Source organism: Amblyraja radiata, chromosome 32, assembly GCF_010909765.2.
Source record: "Amblyraja radiata isolate CabotCenter1 chromosome 32, sAmbRad1.1.pri, whole genome shotgun sequence".
Taxonomy (NCBI): Eukaryota; Metazoa; Chordata; class Chondrichthyes; order Rajiformes; family Rajidae; genus Amblyraja; species Amblyraja radiata.
In genome coordinates, this window is record NC_045987.1 from 16,304,068 (window position 1) to 16,319,609 (window position 15,542).

A 15,542-nucleotide genomic window follows, 5' to 3' on the forward strand; every position below is an offset into this window, starting at 1 on the left:
TTAATCTCCCCCACAGCCATACACACCCCATTCATGGCAAGATCTGGTACAGGAGCCAAATGCAGGTTCCAGCATCAATGCTGGGAATCACAGTATGACGGATTCAGGGAAAGAGCAGCAGGGAAATTGTAGGCAGTGTTCTGCCTGCTTGTTCAGGCCTTCTGCATCCTCTCAGAGACCCCGGATCTCATCAGTACCTGCCCTGAAATTTGCCAGGGTGACTGTGTGGAACTGGTGACAAAATCCAGACCAATATTTTAATACAATTATTATCCCAAAATTAGTTAAAACTGCAGCAGCAAAGAACTTCAGACAAGAATGTCGGAGTCAGGATTATGTACCTAATAGTTGGTGCACACCACACAGGCTCACTTAACTAGGAAAAAATAAGAAACTTCAATGTTATTTGGAGCGGCACAGCACGGTGGTGCAGCGGTAGAGTTGCTGCCTTACAGTGTCAGACACCCGGGTTTGATCCTGATTACGGGTGCTGTCTGTGCAGAGTTTTTACGTTCTCCCCGTGACCTGCGTGGGTTTTCTCTGAGATCTTCGGTTTCCCTCCACACTCCATAGACGTACAGGGTTGTAGGTTAATTGGCTTGGTATCAATGTAAAATTGTCTCTAGTGCGTGTAGGATAGTGTTAATGTGCGGGTCTGCGTGGACTCGGTGCTGTATTTCTAAACGAAACGAAACTAAACTAAACTTGCGGCTGATATGATTTTTCACATGGGCTGAATACCAAATTATATAATTCACTGAGCAAGACTCTAGTGTGGCAGGAGATATTAAACCAGGTAATTCTGAGGAACTGATGACTGACACAAAATGCAGGAGTAAGTCAGCGGGTCAGGCAGCAAACCTGAAGAAAAGGAATAGGTGATGATTCGGGTCAAGACCCTTCTTCAGACTGAAGGAGGAACAATCACAGTAAGTCTAACGAAGACACAAGGGACTGCAGATACTGGAATCTTGAACAAAAAGCACAAAGTGCTGGAGGAACCCAGTGGGCCAGGCAGCATCTCTGCAGAACATGGATAGGCGATGTTTCGGGTTGGGACATTAAGGTCCTGACCCAAAATGTTGCAGATCCACTTTCACCAGAAATGCTCGCTGAATTACTCCTGCTTTTTGTGTCTTTATGTCAAGTCTCATTCCTGATCCCCTGTCCTTCAAGCTCCACGTAGCTTTTCAGGTTACCAATTTCCCACTCACTGCCATGATGCCAACCAGACCTCCACAAAATGCAGATCTTCAGCCAGTCGATAATTCTATCCAAGACACCCACTCCAGGTAAACTCACCTAGGCCCTGATCAGGGCTTCAACCACTGTTCCACACCCCTCCCCTCCTCACTCATCTTCACCAATGCCCACAGGAAGCCCGCAAGAGAGAGAACTGGCACACTAGTAAGCCTTTTATGGTGGATCATGCACATCCATTTTTAAATCTTTTAATGTAATTGTGTTAATGAAGTGTGTCCTAAATGGACAGTACCCCGACCAGTGCAACTTCAACTTCCATCAGAACCTGCTTTCTTTTGTCAGGGTAGGGAATAATTAGAATTCGTAGAGAAATTAGTTTATTTGTAAGGAATGTTAATGGAAGTCTGGCGAGTCCGATAATGCTTTACATATACGTACTGTTGGTGTATCATTACAACAACGATTAATAATACACATGAATCATTCTCAATGACTTTGGTATAATAAGAAACTGCAGGTTCATTTAACCTTTGTAATGAGCTTTGAGGACCAGTAGTTTGAATCGTGGCCATCATTTTTTCAATGCTTATGATACATGGTTGCTCTAGGCAACTACTTGACAATGAGACAATCAGTGCCAGTTTCAGAAGGTTGAATTATATTATGGCTAATTCATTTCAAAGGGGCCCCTTGTAGTTCTGAAAGGTATTAAGAGTTGCTCATTGGATTTTAAATGTTTCTGCAATGGCTTTGTGCTGTCCAGGCAGCCAAGTAAATTGAAGAGGAGTTTTAGAACTGTAAACATATCCAGATCTGACAGAGGTGGTCTCAGCTAAATTCTTCCTGCTCCCCTCTCTGGTGGAAAGGTACCCTTGCTAAGATGCATCATTCTTTTTCCCATTGTTCTGAGATTGTCTCAGGCATTTTCTATTTCTTCTGGAATTTCATCCATCAGCTTTAATCTAGCTATGACAGCAAGATGAGTGGAGAGAGATGGTCACCCTAATGCTGCAGATGATTTAAAAATCTTGCTCACAGTGGCATAAGCATCAGATTTTTACTCCGCCCATATATGCAGACGCATAAATTATCTGGGGTGGGAGATTGCAACCTTCACGTGGTCCGCCCTGTTTCGACGAATGCAATCAACCTTGTGTGCACAATTTAATAAGATCAAATAGAACATGTTGTCCTCCAACTTAAGGCTGTGCACGCCATACGCAAGAAGACAAATTATCTTTCAATTGTTGGAATGCCACTATTTAGTTTTGAACACTGTCGGACAATACACACCCATCTTATTGCTTTTTATTTATGATGTTTATGCATTGTTATGCCGTTTATTCATTGCCAGGATGCAGGCACCACTAACAAGCCAGCATTTATTGCCCATCCCTAAACATCTTTGGAAGATGGTGATGAGGGAACTTCTTGGACCACTGCATTCCTTCTGAAGAAGAGTCCCACAGTGCTGTTGGACAGGGGGTTCCCAAATGTTAGTCCTGCCATAAGAACAGTAATCTAACTCTAAATGAAGATGGGGATGAAACCGGAAAGGGAATAATGGTGATGTTATCGAGGTCCCTATGTTTCTATCTTTCGTGGTAGGAGAGACCACAGATTTTGGAGATGCTAACTCAGTAGTGTATATTTCTGTTTTGGCTGTCCTGATTATCAGCAGTTTCTCAGTGTATTTACTTCCTTCCAGATATTGCTTTCAGATTTAAATACAAAATCTAAATGTTTAATTGCCTTTGCAATGGAAACCATTAACGAGCTGAAAAGTGGCCCAGATCACCTCTTCTGAAGACCATTACTTCTTCTAAAGACTCTCAATGGAATCGCCTTCCCATACAACTAAACCTTAATGGGAACTAAAGGGTATCTAAGATGGTTCATGGCCCAAAGAAACATGCTCACTTATGTTTTCTCTTCTTAGCTCCATTAATCTTTACAAAATTGCACATTAGGGTTTTATTGGCACTGCTAGAATCGGACCAGTTGGGAATGATGAAACACAAGCGTTCTTTATTTAAAATACACACACTGATGAACATATGTGATTTTGCTCAAACCCTAACCAAGTGTTAGGTTGCATAGAAACAATCCACATTTTTTGATCCAGCATAAACCATTTAGTGAACCTGCGCATTCTGGGTCAATTGTTTTGGACCCCATCCAACTCCCTGGTTGGTGTCATACCAAGTTTTGCTTTTAACTTACTCAACAAAACCATGGTTACAAAAATGGTGTTGTGTTTCCTTTATCAATTTAATATTTGCTCATCTAGTCAGTGAAGTCAGTTGCCTTTCTCGAGCTGCTTACAATGAACTCTGATGTAGTTTCCAGAAACCCATTGAATGGTATGCAGGTCATGCAAATTCAGGCAGCAATTCAGACAGCAGGGAGCAGTGATAGAACTGAAAGCCTCGGACTTTGGAAAATGACTGCAATTACTCTACTTTCATAACTTAGTGAACTATGGGAGTTATGTTTCCTGTCTGCCTGATAATGTAGAATGGTCAACATGATAATTGGCACTTAGGTTGCAAACAAAAGCTTATTTGATATATGTGAAGATTTGGAAATTAAAAAAAAGAGCTGGAAACACTTAGCAGGCCCAGTAAAGTATGTTGAGAAAGAAAGGGTTAATACCTCAAAGCATTTCTGAAGGTCACCAACCTGAATCACTATTCCTCTCTCTGACCCAGTGCATTTCCGATATTTCCAGCATCTTTTATCTTTGTTTTATGGAATAGTATTTTACCCCCTCTGCCAAATTGTTTTTTCACCCTCAGAATGTTGTTTTATGTTGGGCTCTCAAGGTTGTCATCGCTGCAGAATCAAAGGCGACATCTATTACCATGTTTATTAAAGACCAGTGTGTCATCCTCAATAGAACTTTCTTATTAAAGGTGTCCATGAATTCAGTACAATGCTTTGTCTCTGCCAAGGATTCCAATGGTTCACTAAATTTGCTGGAAAGTGTTTAAACTAATGCCCTCCATTCCCAATGTAGCCGATAAAATACATATTAATCATTTTTTGAACAATAGCTGTAATTAGACATTGGAATATGTTCCTCCCAGAATGCTTAGTATCTACACAATAAAAGTAAACATTGTTAATTTAATCTGAACTTGTGATAAATATGCAAAATACAAATTTAAAATAATTCACAGTAGCACACTTCCACTTAAGAACAGAGATCATAAATACCACCTTGCTTTTCCTAAACTGTCAATTTAAAAACAACCATTATTTTCTTCTCCAAGTAGACAACGGTCACAGATTCCAGGTTATCATTTTCATAAATGTATTAGAGAAATCTTCCACTCTATAAGCAGCCGCTTCCCCTTCAACCCCAGACCTTCTGTGGTCAAAAGAGATAAGGAAGGAAAGTAACACATCCAAGAACGGCTGGAGCAGTTGCTGAGACAAAGGCAGTTTAAAAAAATGGCGGGCACAGAGCCGGTTTCTTTAAAACTTCAGTGATTAAGGTTTGCCCATTCACAACTGCACCATGACAGAAGCATGCAAATCAGGTAAGGCAGTAGCCCTTTTCACACTCGGGTTAACCTTATACTGGAAATTTGAGGAAAAACACAAAGTACTGGAGGAACTCAAAGGGTCAGGCAGCATCTGTAGAGGGAAATAAACAGATAACATTTCAGGTTGGGATCCACCAGTTTGAAGAAGGATCCTCACCTGAAATGATGTCTGCCCACTCCACTCTATAGATGCTGCCTGACATGCCAAGTTCCTCCAGCACTTTTTTGCTCAAGATTCCAGCACCTGCAATCTCTTGTCCCGACTGTACAGAGAACTCCAGTTGTGGTCTCACCAATGCTCTGTTCCACTGAAGCATAACTTCCCTACTTTGTATTCAGTTCTTCAAGTTAATAATTTGTCTTAAGATACTTTTAATATTGTGGAGGAAAGCCTTGATTTTTGCAGTTATCCTACACATCTTCACCATTTCCAAAAGAAGGTTGTTTGATGATTCATAAAGTGTCACATTGAAAATGAAAGAAGTGCATGAGGTCTATGAGAAGGTCAGGAAACTGAACTTCCCAATAGAAAGGAAGTCTATAATGCCGCATGGAGGGTTCTCATTTCCTTTTGGAGTAATATCATATATGTCAGTGAGAAGGCTCTTCATTTTCCTTAGAAGGTCACGAGTCTTTGCACTCTCCTCGTCCAAGCGCAGTGGAAGGAGAATCAGAATTATTTTGGACAGACATAGATAAGGGAGTGGGGACAGGTTACTGGGGAAGGCAGGAGATGAGGTTGCAATCAGTTCAGTGATTATCTTATTGAATGGCAGAGCTAGGTCAAGGGTCCTCCTGCATTCATGAGTGAGAAATGGATTTTGGATGGCGATTGCTGCCAGAAACATTTCTATGACAGACCTGAAATTTACAATGGCTATATTTCCATTGATAATTTTAAAGAGTCATAGAGTCAAAGATATGCAGCATGGGAACAGGCCCTTTGGCCCTTCAAGTCGGCACTGACCATCAACCTTTATCCCTTTGTACTATTCCAATATTGTGGTGGGAGATTGCAACCTTCACATGGTCCACCCTGTTTCGACGAATGCAATCAACCTGGCATGCACAAACGGAAGATCAAACAGAACAAGTTGTCTTACAACTTTAAGCTATGCACGCCATACGCAGGAAGAAGTTTCCAATATTAATCCCATTTATTTATTCTCCAGAGATAAATTGGATTCTTGATACTCACTAGTTACCATGAACGGCTTCACCTTTGCAGTAAATAAACAAAATGTAAAAATGCAACATACTTTTCAGTTAAACTTTATTGTTTTAAAGCTATTATACGTATCGAAGGAGTGAATAGCCCATCGCAGTCCTTGCCTACTGCCTCTACTTGAATTTTTTTTTAAACTAAGGCTGCAAACTAATATTTATCTTAACAAAATATACATGATTAAGCATTTTTCATAACGTGCATCAAGAAGCTCAAGGTTTTAACTGCGCAAGACAAACGTAAGCTAAAAAGCAGTTGCTTGAACAAGTTCAGATCTCTATAACAGTTTCCAATATTTTAGCACCATCTAAAAACCAGCAGATATTGATCAAACCACATGCTTTAATCAGAAAGCATTCATATTATCTATATACACCATCTGTCAACTGCCATGTACATTGTGTAGAAACATGCAGCATTCACTCATTGAAAAAGGTACCAAAAATAACCTCATAACTATAAATAAACGTAACATGAAAACGAGAATAAAATTAAATGTGTGATTAAACTCTTTAAAATAAGTAACAAAAGCACATACTGACTACTTGGCATACAGAAAGAACAATGGAGTTAAATACTCTTGAAATGAAATCTGTAAAGCGCAAAGAATGTAGCACTTTAATGCTCCACACTCCTACTCCTTCAACCAGTTTTGCGGTTCTTCCTAAACTAATTTCTGATAGGTCTTAAGGCATCTTATGCATAGAAATGTTGCCATTTTCTCATATATTTAGGTTCTTTATGGCTGGACTTTAAAACCATCCAATGACGGTTTTTAAGGCTCAGACAGATTCCATGTTAAAAAGAAGCTCCCTATGTTAATTTTAGATTTGCAGTTAGTATCCATTAAAGCGTAAAAAAAATGGTCCCTACTGGTATTAATTTTCTCACTGAGGCAGCAGATACAAAACATTTCTGTCTCTGTTGGTGCTGAGCCAGCCGATAAAAGGGCACAAGGTCAACTCAAAGAGCCTTTCCTGGATGTTTTTTTGAATTTCCCCACCATCTTGGGTATAAAGGGCCCAGGTTCTATGAAGCAAGTTGCTTCAACTATTCAATCTAACCTAGGAAACAAACATTGTCATGGGGCAATGCAGAACACACAAAGTCCAATGCCCACCAGCACTGGTTATCCATGAGGTAATGCCTCTGCTGATATTTTAAACAAATCAGCTGTGAGTTCTTTTAAAAAATGTGCTCTGCAAGGTTTCCCCTAATCAGTCTGACACACATGAAAATGGTTCTGTTGCACATGAAATTATATCTGAGTAACTCTGAATTGTTCGGCTTCAAAGTGAAACGACATGCAGAAAATACTGCAATTAAGAAATATGTTGTTTCTCTCCATTTTTCAAATACTTCATAAGAACCAAGTCCTGCACTATGTATTTGAATACTACAAATTTACTTTTCCAATCAACATTAGAAATATCCAAGAACATTTAATTTGCATATGTGCTGTGATGAATAGCATAAGAGGGGAAAAAAAATCAATCGTCAAAAGTGTTAAATGAGAGGTGCTTCTGGAACTGGAGAATAACTATTCCTGTTCTTAGATTTGTACAGTGTCAGTCATGAAAAACAATGTGTTATCCATCCAGTGATCACAATAGGGACACAGGCACAATCCAACAGTGGCAAAGGTTTTGCACCATTTGAAATGCTGTCAGTTGAATCCAGAAAATTGGGCCATCAAAGTGGCACCAGGCCATTCGACGTCCATCTGCATTCTGCACAAAATGGCCACCACTTAGCTGAGGCATCTTGTGACATAGCTTGTGACAGTCCCCATGAAGGTCATTAACTCAGTTGTTCACTCGGTGGTTGCTTGATGGTAACTGATCTCCAACTGATGGTGATCTTAAAATATTAGCAGTGCTCATCATCACCCCTACCTTGTCCTCTCGAGAAGCTGAAATATGCCTGTTCCGTGCACACAACTGCTGGCTGCTCTGCATATCTCCATTGAGTGTTACCATTTGTGTCATTCTGACATAGATTGTTCACAGCACCTTGTTCAAACCCAGTGCTGCCCTTGCCCAGTTCACTCGTGCACTTCAAGTAGCCTGGCCTCTATAACCTCAGGTGGGAAGCTTGTTGTTTTGCTCCCTTCCTAGTTCAAAGTTGCCAAAGCTATTAACACCATCAATTTAAACTATATTAACTAATATGGCCCAGGCCTAGAGATTTCAAATGGCAATACCCTTCAGTCCATTTTCTTGCCACTACTTCTCCCTCAAATAACATTTATCTTCTAAAACAATTATCTAGCTATTATACCTGCATAGCTTTCTTGTGTGCAAAGGAGATAACTCATTTTTCCATGGAGAGTCTACATTTCAAACTATACTTAAGGGCTTTGGGGCTTTCTGCAGTCACAGAGTTGCTAGTTTTTAAATAACCAAGCATGGCAGAAGATTCTCCCCTTGACTTCAGCATATCGCTGCCATATTCAACTGAACCACAAGATTACATTTGGACTGCGAGAAATTGATGGATCAATTGAAGTCAATATTAATCACTTGTCATAATTTATCAATACGAGTGATCAGCCAATTAATATGGTAGGCCAATGCCATATTTTCACATAATTAGTTTCCAAAATATATGCGTAACAGTGGGCTGTCAGTTTGATACACTAATGAACTGTCCTTTCATTGAAAACCAGACACATTTCATCACAATGACTACTCTCTTTGAAGCACATTGTAAATTTTGACGGGAATATTTTCTTCTACTCATTCATCTGTAGGGCACAATGTTACCTACTTCAGCTCACATCCACCAGGAAGGACAAGGCATAGCTTGTTAAGGCAACACGGGTAAACAGTATTGGATTCAAAAGTTGAATCCACTGGCATTCAGCCATTCCAGGGTGATGTTCCCAAAGTTGGCTTGAATGGGGTTCAGACCATATCTCCAGGCACCTGACTGATAGACCCATGTGGAAATTCAAACCCACTGAAATGTTCCTTATGGGTGAAGCACTTTCTTAGACAAGAACCGGATTTGAGTTTAATGTGCTAAGATGGACAAAAATACAACTCTATTGCTACACCTTGGTAGAGATTCTGTTTTGAACAAAACAGATTTTCAGGACATGTTGCCTGTGTAACGTCTGATCTTGCTACATGTTCTGATTCGAGGTTGAAATTATTCAAAATAAGCAGCTCTAATGAAAAACTATTGCAGGTGATTTGATTAGAGTCCATACTAAGATATTTGCACAGTAAATTCACCAACACTAAAGATTAGTCAATTCTCAAAAGTTGTCTTCGGTATGAGAACAGTATAAACGATGCACATATCGGCCCGACAGGTGCGTTGCAATGAATGAAAACACTTACCTGCCCAGTAACCCAGAATGAAAATTTACATTGGCATTTTTCTTTAAATGACTGCTATTGTCCGAATTATGTTACAAATGTACTTACATGAAATTATGATGATATGGATTTTAGGTAACAGTGTAAATCACACAATAGCAAAGTGGTTGCACATTATACATCTCCTTTCAATTTAGTTTCCAGTGAGGAAGAGATGCCCAAGGACAGCTAAGTCAGCAACATAATTCCTGGAGTCTGGATTTCTCCCCCATGATGGCTCACAGACTGATGTTGTGCGCTTTCATTATTATCCAAACGTCAGCCCTTTCAAATACTTCTCCAATTCCTGTAGAACACAGATCCATTTTTCCTCTAGTTAATATGATAACAGTGACTGCTATCACTCACATAAGGCCTTGTGGCCGAGTTAAGCATGGACAGATTCACACAGGGATCTCAACGTCTTTGTTTGCTTCCAAACTTTCGGCTACATCATCAAGTTGGTCCAGTAACTCGGTGAAGGACGGCCTCTTAAAGGCATCGATCTGCAGGGGATGAGAGCAGAGGGCATGGTCTGAATTATCTTTTCTTTATTGGACACATATTTACATTTCCTTTACAAACACTATCCTGATACATCCGGTGCTCAAGCACTCCCTTGGGGTCCAGGATGACTCCCCTCCACCCCATTTCTGAACGAGTGGAAAGGGGCTACAAAGTGGCGCAGCTGGTAGACCTGCTGCCTCACTGCGCCAGCGACCTGGGTTTGATCCTGACCTTGGGTGCTAAATGTGTGGAATTTGCACTTTCTCTTTGTAACCACGTGGGTTTCCTCCAGTAGTTCCGGTTTCCTCCCACATCCCAAAGCCTCCCGGGTTTGTAAATTGCCCCCAGTGGGTAAGGAGTGGATGGGAAAGTGGGATAACATGGAACTAGTGGGAACAGGTGATCGAGAGCTGGCGTGAACTCGGTGAGGCGAAGGGCCTGTTTCCATGCTCTTAATAGTAGGCAAAACCATGGAATTGGCTATATCAGCTGTGTCAGCTACCAAACAATTGTTTGAAACCTTGGGATTTGTCTTACATCCAGATAAATCTAAGTTGAAGCCATCCACAACCATGGACTACTTGGGCTTCACTGTTAACTCAGTCCACATGTCTGTAACTTTGCCAAAAGACAAAACAACTGAATTGGCACAATCATGTAACAATTTAATGGTCAACGAGCGACCAACTATTCGACAAGTGGCAAGAGTAATTGGGAAAATGGTAGCAGCATTTCTGGCTACACAATTTGGACCTTTGCACTATCAATCCGGAAGTGGCGGCGCTGGTGAACGGCTGCGGCTCGCCTGCAGTCCGTTTGTTTTTACTTTTTTGTGTTGTTTTTTTCGTTTTGTCTAGCTAAGTTTTTGTTTTTTTAGGTTGTGTTTATGTGGGGGGGTGGAAACAGGGCTTGCTGTCTCTCCCTTCGGGGGAATGCGACTTTTTTGTCGTATCCCCCTTCTCTGCCTCCGTCTGCGCTGAGGCCTAATGGCGGAGCTGGCGACCTCGAGGCTCCGGAGGCAGCCTGTCAGGACTCGCCCTGGGCTCGCTCCCGTGAGGGCGGCCCAGCTCGGGGCTGGAACGGCGCTCCCGTGAGGGGTTGTGACGCTCCCGTGAGGGCGGCCTGGCGAGGGGCTGAGACGCTCCCGTGAGGGCGGCCCAGCCCGAGGGTAACGGTGCTCCCGTCGGGGCGGCCCAGCCCGAGGGAAACGGCGCTCCCGTGAGGGCGGCCCAGCCCGAGGGAAACGGCGCTCCCATCGGGGCGGCCCAGCCCGAGTGAAACGGCGCTCCCGTGGGGGGCGGCCCAGCTCGAGGGTGGAACGGCGCTCCCATCGGGGCGGCCCAGCTCGAGGGTGGAACGGCGCTCCCGTGAGGGTGGCCCAGCCCGAGGGTAACGGCGATCCCGTCGGGGTGGCCCAGCCCGAGGGTAACGGCGCTCCCGTCGGGGTGGCCCTGCTCGAGGGTGGAACGGCGCTCCCGTCGGGGTGGCCCAGCTCGAGGGTGGAACAGCGCTCCCGTCGGGGCGGCCCAGCTCGAGGGTGGAACGGCGCTCCCGTCAGCGCGGCCCAGCTCGAGGGTAACGGCGCTCCCGTGAGGGCGGCCTGGCGCGTGGCTGAGACGCTCACGTGAGGGCGACCCGGCTCGGGGCTGGAACGGTGCTCCAGTGGCTGAGACGGCTTGCGTCCGCTGGACTGGAGGGCGGCAGCTTCGACCACCCCGGGCCGCGGTGTTTGAACCGGCCCGTTAGCGGAGCTCGGTGAGCTGCGGGACTGATTTACCATCGCCCGGTGGGGTATCGCCTCAGCGCAGAGGGAGAAGAGGAGGGAAGAGACTGCAGCCCTAAGATTTTTGCCTCCATCACAGTGAGGAGGTGCTTGGTGGACTCACTGTGGTGGATGTTAATTTGTGTTTACTGTCTGTTCTGTTGTCTATTATTGTATTATTGTATGTATGACTGCAGGCACGAAATTTCGTTCAGACTGAAAGGTCTGAATGACAATAAAGGAAATTCAATTCAATTCAATTCAATTCAAAACTTACAAAGAGCAAAGGTACAGGCACTAAAACGACATGCAGGTCATTATGATCGTATCATGAAATTACCCACTGAAGCAATATCAGAGCTACAGTGGTGGGCAGAAAACGTTTGGCATAGTTCCAGCCCTATCATCATCGTTAACCCTACTTTAGTTATCCAAACAGATGCCAGTGCTCAAGGCTGGGGAGCAACTAACTCCATATCCAGCACAGGTGGTAGATGGACTAACCCAGAGTCATCGTTACTACTTACACTGGGCATTAACTATCTAGAGATGTTGGGTGCCTTTTACGGTTTAAAAGCATATGCATCAAATATGCATCACTTGCATGTACGGTTACAAATAGACAATACTACGGTGGTGGCCTATATTAACCACATGGGCGGCATAAAATCGATATCATGCGACAAATTGGTCAACACAATCTGGCAATGGTGTGTCGAAAGACATATTTGGCTATCAGCAACTTACCTGCCAGGTAAGCTAAATACAGTGGCAGACACCAGGTCACGCAAATTTAATGACAACACCGAATGGATGTTAAACCCCAAAGTGTTTGCCAAAATTATCAAGCAATATGGCACGCCAGATATCGACCTACTTGCGTCAAGGCTAAATCACCAGGTACCTATGTATGTCGCTTGGGAACCAGACCCTGAGGCAGCAGCGGTAGATGCGTTTGCGCTGGATTGGGGAAATTTCTTCTTCTATGCATTTCCTCCCTTCTGCCTCATCAGCCGGGTACTACGCAAAATATAAATGGACTCTGCTTCAGGTATTTTGATAGTACCCGACTGGCCTACACAGCCATGGTTCCCATTACTCCACGACATGGTTGTTGAAACCCCGATGATATTTCCCAGTAACCCAGAATTATTAACCCACCCAGTATCTGGCATAAGCCACCCATGCCATGATAAAATCAAACTCCTGGGTTGCAGATTTTGAAAAGACCATTACTAGGACTGGGATTGTCAGAAAAAACCGTCAACACCATGTCAGCATCCCACCGAACATCCACAAGAAAACAGTACTTGTCCAGCATCAAAAAGTGGGAGAAGTACTGCTTGGATACAGGGACCACCTACTCAACCGCAACAGTTACCAACGTACTGGAGTTCCTGGCAGCCCTTCACCACGATGAAGGACTCAGCTACAGTGCCATCAACACAGCTAGAAGTGCTCTGTCTGCCTATTTAACTAAGGCACCAGGACATCAGGCCATGGGGTCCCACCCGCTGGTGGTTAAACTAATGAAGGGAATTTACAACTCTAACCCCCCCAGACCTAGGTACACCCATATATGGGATGTCAGTGTGGTCCTGACATACCTCAGGGGATGGCCACCAGCCAGGTCCCTCACCCTGGAACAATCTACGCTCATGACTATCATGCGGATGGCACTTGTATCTGCACAGAGGGTCCAGTCACTACACCTTTTGCGACTGGACAACATGATCATAGCTCCAGACCAGGTCTCTTTCATTATCCAGGTACTGATCAAACAGAGCAGACCAGGAACACCCAACCCAGTCGTGGAATTCCGGGCTTACCCGCCAGAACCACGGTTATGTGCCATGACCCACCTACTGTCCTACATAGACACAACCAAAATAATTCGAGGGAGTGAAAAAGCCTTATGGGTCAGTCACAAAAAACCTTATGGTCGGGTGACGAGCCAAACCATTTCGAGATGGCTCAAGCAGGTGCTAAAAGCTGCTGGTATAAACACTAACATGTACAAATCTCACTCCACCAGGGCAGCATCCACGTCGACGGCCAAAAGAATGGACGTGCCTATAGACCACATCCTGGCTACAGCAGGGTGGTCGGGGGAAAGAACGTTCCGAACTTTCTATAATAAGCCATTGGCAAAACCTGCTTTATTTGCAGAGAAAATTTTACAGTCTGCAAATATTTAATTTAAGCCCAGGGGAGCAATTTAATTTCTTTGTTGTTATTGTTAATAAATACCGTTGTTGTTTTTACAAACAGATTCATTGGTTGATTACGATAACACACTTCCTCCCTCAAGGACTTCGGCAGTGAGTGAAGTAAGAACTGTTACACGGTTTGAAATCACAGAGTTTTAAAATCTTCACATAGTCACTCACGTGACTCCGAAGTAAAATAGTAAGATTAAACGAGAACTTACCAGTTTGAAGTTTGATCTGTATTTTATGAGGAGTTACGATGAGGGATTACGTGCCCTCCGCTCCCACCCTCAATAATATGGGTCAAACTGATAACTGAGGTCTCCTTTTCTTTACTATGTTTATTTCAATAACTGTGTCTATCTGTGATTCCACACTGCTGCTTTGAAGTATGTCGCGCATGCGTGCTGAGCGGGCTCTTCACGTAATCCCTCATCGTAACTCCTCATAAAATACAGATCAAACTTCAAACTGGTAAGTTCTCGTTTAATCTTACTATTATAAATGGTCTAAACCACTTATTACAGACTGCAGGATAAAATATCCATCTGTACCATTCATCTTCCTTTCACCTGTGCATGTTCATTGAGGATATGGCACTGTCAAGAATATTGAACAGTACGTTTTAAACTTTCCCTGTGAAACACAACTCTTGACAATGATAAATGCATCATCAGTGAGACAGAGAAAAACTACTCCTCAGTAGTGGCTGCATGTTTGAGATCAACGCAAGTGATGTTCAGAAGTGGAGCAAAATGCTGACAAATGATAAATGACACACACCCTGCAGCAATTAACAGTTAATTCCAGCACCCGCTTTGGACAGCCGTTCACCATCTCCTGGAATGCTTCAGCATTGAGCCCATAATCCTAGACAACAAAATTACAAATAAAACAATTAAAGATTGACGTACGGGTTAACTAAACATCACTAAGCCATTTATAAATATGTGGTGTCAATATTTTACTGTTTATGCAATGATTTTTAATTGCTTCACTGATTATGAATTTGCCTTTGCCATACCGTTATTAAATGCGTTTTTCAATACTGTTAATTGCACTAAATCAATGTTATTTATATATATATTTGATTATGCAATAATTACAGTGTCATTTATAGCACTTATAATTCTGAAAACTGTTTGGCATTCACTCCTGATCCTCTATCACCACTCCTCTCAGCATCCCCCAAGTTGCACAGCACAAAAATGGGCCATTCGGCCCACCACATCCATGGCAACCTTTTTGCTCATCTGGACTGATCCCATTTACCTGTTTCAGTTTCCTTCTTCAAATTTCTGTCTAAATGTCTCTTAAACATAGCAACTGCAGTTAATATCACCCCTGGGAGTGATTTCCAGACATTAAGAATTGTGTACACAAATCATTTGCCGTCAGACCTTAAAGCTATGCCTTCTTGTTTTTGATATTCCGACCATGGACAAAAGGATTCTGACTATCTATCCTATGTATGCATCTACCTCCATCAGGACATAGCTCACCTCAGCTCCTTTGCTCCAGGGAAAACAAACACAGCCGATCCAATCTCTCCCCATAACCACTTCCTCCAATCCTGGCAACATGACTGGTGAGTATCCTCTGCACTCTCTACAGCACAACCATATCCTTCCCCCAGTGTAGCGAACAGAACTACACATAGGTTTCCAAGTGTTGTCTAACCAGTGTATTCTAAAGTTGCAATATAATGTCCCAACTTCT

General features: G+C 43.0%; 1 protein-coding gene across 4 annotated transcripts in view; it reads right to left on the bottom strand.

The window, feature by feature from the left end:
- Nucleotides 1–6,010: 6,010 nt before the first annotated feature.
- Nucleotides 6,011–15,542, bottom strand: part of LOC116991104 (dual specificity testis-specific protein kinase 2-like) — a 64,121-nt gene continuing 54,589 nt past the window's right edge. For all 4 annotated transcript variants that reach the window (XM_033049462.1, XM_033049461.1, XM_033049460.1 and 1 more), the window contains exons 8-9: nt 14,607–14,693; nt 6,011–9,850 (exon numbers count right to left, since the gene is read on the bottom strand). In XM_033049462.1, coding sequence (XP_032905353.1) covers nt 9,749–9,850; nt 14,607–14,693 — 189 coding nt within the window. In that variant the 3' untranslated portion in view covers nt 6,011–9,748. The remainder of the gene's footprint in view (nt 9,851–14,606; nt 14,694–15,542) is intronic.